Source organism: Fopius arisanus, unplaced genomic scaffold (genome assembly GCF_000806365.1).
Source record: "Fopius arisanus strain USDA-PBARC FA_bdor unplaced genomic scaffold, ASM80636v1 scaffold00190, whole genome shotgun sequence".
Taxonomy (NCBI): Eukaryota; Metazoa; Arthropoda; class Insecta; order Hymenoptera; family Braconidae; genus Fopius; species Fopius arisanus.
This window is the reverse complement of record NW_011887929.1, coordinates 36,018-42,150: the sequence shown is the minus strand read 5'-3', so window position 1 is coordinate 42,150 and position 6,133 is coordinate 36,018. Positions and strand designations below refer to the sequence as shown.

Genomic DNA, 6,133 nt, shown 5'->3' with positions numbered 1-6,133 from the left:
AACTCCTCCACAAATCTCTCTCCACAATATTCTCAAAAATCTCCTCAAACAAATATCTTCAATAATCTCCTTATGAAACACGGTTACGCACGGGGCAGCTGTATTACGAGTGATGGCTTCCCCATCCTCGTGGTTCTTCTTCCCCGATTATCGGCGATAATCGGGGTCAATCGGGGACACTCGTCATCGGGTGTCCTCGTCTTAATTATTAGCCCTGCGATGTCCATATCTGCTCCCTTTACTTCTTCCGGGTCACGTGGGCCGTGACGTATTCGTGGGGGGTTTTCTTTTCTTCCGTCGGGCGTGTGTGGTGACGAGGGGAACGGTGGGTGCGGGGGGCTTCTCCTTTTCTCCAACGATGTTTCGGTCGGGCGTGAGTGTAGTGCTGAGGTGGGGCGCGGGGTAAGGGGAAGGAATATTTTTGGGAGTGGGAGCCAATGGTGACAGGTTTCCTAACCTGTTGCTGTGTTCCTATCTTTTACTTAATTCTAGCTTATTCTATAAAAAGTGTATAAATTAGGGGGCTGGGGAGGGGCCAAAAAGTGCCTCGTCACAGTTCTAAATCCAAAACATTCTGAAATCAATAATATATGATAGAATGAGATAAAGAGGATGGAATCGGAAAAATATTACCAAACGGGATAAATATCTTTTTTTCCTTTTTTGAAGAGGTAATTTTTGTAAATAATAATTTCGGAGCACCATCTTTTTATCTCTTTTTAACGTTTCAAAATGAAAAAAAACGCTGATTTCAATTATATAGATATTAACTCACCAAAATATGCACGAAAAAAGCCTCCCTTCTCTCCTGTAAGCTCAATTTACGTGCTATATTTGTATGATTGTCAGTATTGGACTTCCTTTTTCGTCTTGGACGAGAGGCAGGAATTAAGTATGGAAGAAGATGAAAAATGATGGCGATTTGATGTTCTTTAAAAAATAAATTTAACATTTCGTTACACGACAATTTCCAGTTACCAAAATAAAAAAAATATATTATACCAGAAGTCGTGGTTGGAATCTGATCCCTCAATGTTCTATCAGAGGCACTACCAATGGGGATTGACTTCAATTTTTGATAGAAAAGTTGTACAGTTTGCTCCCAATGTTTCGATAATCCCAAAACACAGTCAGGATACAGCCGACGAAAATCTCCTTCGTACTATACAAATGAAAAGTTAAATTATTAATTTGAAAATTGTGCATAGGAATACAGCGATATTGCTTTCACTTTTATATAAGCGACTGTACCAAATCAAGTGCTTTATTCACTGCAAGGCAGGCGTACTTGGTCATGTAATCTTTTACTGGCAGTTTTGTGCTAATCATATCACTTCGACGAGCGTCGAATGTATCTTCCCACCACAATACCACGTCATTCCACGGTTCAACTTTCCTATGTAGTTGCTTCAATTTATCTTTAATAGAATCTACAAAATCACATTATGTTGGGAATGCACTGGAAAACTTTTTTTGCCACGTTTTGAATGTTCGACGTCTTACCTGCGACCTCAATTTCATTTTGAGTTTCAGAATGTAATTTTTTCCCACGTTTCTCTAAGATACCGTCCTCAAACATTGCTAACTTCAAATAATCACAATGCCAGTAGAGTTTTCCCATGGGATTGAGAGTAATACCGTTTTCAGTTCTGCCTGGGGTGTAATAATTCGATGGTGATTCACGTGGAAAAGTTTGTGCAATTTGATTAGCCATTGACAAAAATCGGGCACTCGTGATACTAAAAATGATGCAAACGAATAAGTTTGAGTTCAACGATCAATACCAAAATATTGTTCAATTACATAAATTCATTGAGCTTTTCACTGGCTTTCAGTCTTCCAATAAATTTTTTTTGTTCTAAACCAACGACAAATCGTGTAACATGACTTTGCAGAGGTTTCGATAGAGTCATATTTTTGTCGTACATTATAACTACTGCCCGAGTTTTAGGGTCTTGTTCTAATAATTCTCCTAATTTCTGATAAATATCCCTGATGGTTCAAACCCAGAGTCCAACTCTGGGTTGTGTCCAGCAACCCAGTTTGGGTTAGCCGAAAACACAGAGTTGAGGTTAAATGGTGAATTTGGGGGAGATCTAAACGCAGGGTGTACTATGATCTTTTTCCGATTGTTGCTGAGTTATTTTAAGCATATAATGATATTGTTGAAGGATGTGGATAATTAAATGAATATGTTTGAACGCTAATGTGCTAGCTCTGGGTAAAATCTAAAACCCAGACAGATGATTTTTATTCATTAACGAGGTAGCAATGTTGCTGAACAATTATGGGGATAACTGTATGTTCAGAGCGAACACGGGAGATGTATTAAAATAAGGGGAAGGGTGGCAACGATTGTTTGAGAGATGAAATGCCAACTCTGGGTCAACACTGGGTCACAGTCTCCATCCCAGAGGTGTCTTTCTCTTTATTTAATATCTTTTTAATATCGGGAAATAAAAAAGAGGGGTGAATAAAAAGAATCATTTAACCATTTGAATGATTCTAGGGTCACCTAGTCGTGCGGAGGCGACTTGGAATATATTTAAAGTGAAAACTATCAACTCTGGGTTGGGGACTGTGAGCCAGTCTTGATTTGGTTTCCACTTTCGGTAGCACCCGTATTACAAAGAGATTGTGATCTTTCAATATGATGTAAAGTTGGAGTTGTGGGCGAATTCGCGTGGTATGAAAAAAACAGAGGGGAGGAAAGAAGAATAACAAAGGGAAAAACAACTTAACCAACAAAAATCGGATCTTGAAAAATCTTCAAAGGCGATTTCGTTTCATGAAATAAAAACAAAACTAATATCAATTTTTTTTCTGAAATTTAAAACATCCACCGTTTGATTGGGACGTCTTCGCTCATGTACCTCTACTGTGACGCTTTGTATATTCCCTATAGGATTCAAAGGAACTCTTGTTCGCAAACTGTTGAGTGAACAAGAAGAGAATGTCTCACTGGGGGCATGATTTTGCGTGTTTTCCTTATCACGAGAATGTTGTAATAATTAAGAGTCGTGTACTGAAAAAATTGCAAAAATGAAAAATATACAATACTTGCAAGATATTTTTGAAATTGACATGAAGGAAAATACCAGATATGAAGAGTCTCTTATCTTAGGTTCGGGCCAACTCCCAGAAACACGATTAAGGGATGGACAAACTCCGGAAAACTTATTTTGATAATGAAAATCCTTTAAAAAAAAAATATTTCCATAGAATTTAGCACATAAAATATATTCATCGTTTTCATTCTTAAATTAAAAACTTGAATGTACCTGAGAAAGATAGTTAAAATTCTCCATTGCAGCCTCAACCGATAGTCTGTCAAAATAATTAAAAATAATAATGGAAATATATATCTTTTTCTCCGTCTACTTATAAAGCAGTGCAGTAATTGCACAAACAAAATATGGGCAGTATATGCACCTAGATATCACACAAAAAAAAACTTTTCGAGAGATTGAGACTCATGATAAGAGGGAAAAAATTAAATGAAATAAAAAAAAAACGGAAAAAGGGATAATTCACATAGGGTTAAGTATTATTTTGCTGTTGATGTGACGTAACACACATGGCGTGCGCCAGGATCTGTGAATATTTCACAAACGGTAGCTGTTACAAAGTTGATCTGCTTTTCCCCACCTCTAAAAAAAATTTCTCTCCAACATTGTTTTGGACATTATAAAAAAAATGTAGAAGCACTAAAGAATTTCAAGTGCAATGAGGGAATGATTGTGATGAGAGAGATATTGAGACCATCAACAGGAATCCAAATAATGTTAAATTGAAAAAATTTCCGAAGGGTTGAATTTATTATTTTGCCACATTTGTTTTTCGGAAAAAGGGAGTAAAGGCTCAAAGTTAATCAATTTATCAACTTGAGTACAGTCACTTTACAAGAATAAGATAAATTGTACTTACATGTTTCACATCTCACAACTGCGATGGCTTGTCGTTCACTGAGCGCGACCGATGTCTCTTGTCATGAAACAAAAAAAGCGCGGAGCATGGAGCCTTCACTTATTTCCTTAAACCCCGTTCGTAAATATCACTCGCTATTTTGATATTTTGTGAGTTCACATTGTAAAAATAGGAATTTCGCATGTAAGAACCCAGGGGCGCTGCAGCAGTTAGTATCTTGGCTGTCAATATTTTTTCAGTCCTTTTCCGTAAAAAAGAAAAGTTGTCAATAAATTTTCTATTCCGGTTAATTAAAAAGTTAAGTAATTCTTTTCCTGAATAGCCGATTAAAACATGGATTTATTTTACTTTATTTCTACAACTTAATAAAATGATCATAGTACTTCATTATTTACTTAATTCATTTCAGCTTTCGGAAAAAAAAGTTCAAATTTGAATCGTAAAAATTGAAAAAGCAAATAGATTTTTCCCTATCCCATTGGCAAATTATTCAAATCCTAAAAACATGGAAAAAAAATATGTATATCGAAATTTTCTTTCTCATTTTTTTACGATTCCAATTCGTGATCTTTGGAAAGAGAAATGTATTTTAAAAAAATCAAAATCCCAATTTCCAAAATGAATTAATCCATATTCCCCGGAATTTACCATGTCGTTTGCAGGTACGATTTCTACATCGTAATTTTTCTTATTAAAATCTTCCCGTGTATTTTTACAAATACACCTCTGTCGTTGCTGCTGAGTATTCGCCAATTATTAATACTCAACGATTCCATCGTGTAGGGTACGTTTTTTTGGTGATCGTTGGCAAAGTTTACTTTTCGAAGGATTGAGGGGTTGAATTGGCTGTTTTGCGTGTGGAATGCGTAAAGTTGAAGGACGTGTGTGATATTAACTTCAAGGGTCTATTATTTGGTAAGGATCGCGCGATATTGGGAAAAAAATCAGACTCGCTGAAATCGAAATGATTATAAAAATAAATTTGTAACATCGATTCTAAAAAAATCGATAAAAAAATTAACCGCTATATCGATACGATCTTCTTACAAACGTTTTCGGCAATTCAAATTTCGACCTATTACTACAATTTTCGCGGAGATTAACGAAAATGGTGAAATTAGTAAGATAGAGTTATACCACAAAAATTGGGAAAATTAAAAAAGAATGAAAGCATTGACTCTTTTGATGTAGTATTGGAAAAATCCGAGTAGATTCCTGTTGAACATTTATCATGAGACAGAATCTTTTTTTGCGACAAGAATTTTATTAATTTGACAAAAGATCCCACCCCGCGCGGCTTGGGTCAAGAGCTGCTGGGGGTCAAGAAAATTATCAATTAATAGATGTTGGGCGCCAGTCAACTTTGATAAGGTTGACTACTCAAATTTTAAACAATTTTATTACAAGACTAGACTCGATCAGGGTAGGCTCGACTCTGGTGACCCGTAATAGAATAGATTAATAGGTGATAGACCAAGAAGAGAGAATTTACAGAACCACGGACTACTTACTTTTACTGCATCGGGAACTGCGCTCCTAGCCTTGGTTGACAATTACACAGAACACAAGAGTTCAATTGACAAAAACATATTTTAACTTAAGACAGTGGCAATCGCCGTATAATACAAGTATAGACAACGGAAAACTTATTTTATTATCGTCCAATGCGTGAGCGAGAGTACTTTTTCTATTGTCGCCCGATGCGAGAGTGACGTGATTTTCTTCACGCTAGACACTTGTTGAGGGCGACCCGAATGCTGCGCAACTCTCTTGACAAATTTTCGTAAAAGGCCCCCTCATTGGCTCGGGCCTCTCCGAACTGGATTTTTGGCAATTGAGTGTCCCACTCGTTATGTTTACCAGTAATAAGCGCAGTGATAACTGGTTTAATAGTCCTGTTGGCTCGTCCAACGGGGTTCCCTTGCCGGTGATACACGGGGGTTTTCTCGTGCTTGACTCCTCGAGCTTGGAGAAAGGCTTGGACGTGCTGATTAATGTATTCGCGTCCATTGTCAGTTATTATTGACTTTGGGGCACCCCAACGGTCAAAAATGGTGTCTAGTATTGTGACAATCGTTTTGCCAAACCTGTTTCTGACAGGGAAAAGCTCAATATATTTCGTGAATAGATCTTGCACGACTACGATGTACAAATTCCCTCTTTGCGTTCGAGTTCGAGTTACTATGGTGTCGACCAATAATTGGCT

General features: G+C 37.0%; 1 protein-coding gene across 1 annotated transcript; it reads right to left on the bottom strand.

Moving 5' to 3' along the window:
• Positions 1–6: 6 nt before the first annotated feature.
• LOC105272479 (uncharacterized) lies at positions 7–3,982 on the bottom strand (the record flags this gene model as incomplete). Its single annotated transcript, XM_011314632.1, is given in 6 exon segments — positions 7–574; positions 776–930; positions 1,003–1,162; positions 1,252–1,430; positions 1,504–1,739; positions 3,928–3,982. Coding segments are annotated over 5 exon segments (729 nt in total). The 3' UTR covers positions 7–550.
• Positions 3,983–6,133: the final 2,151 nt, after the last annotated feature.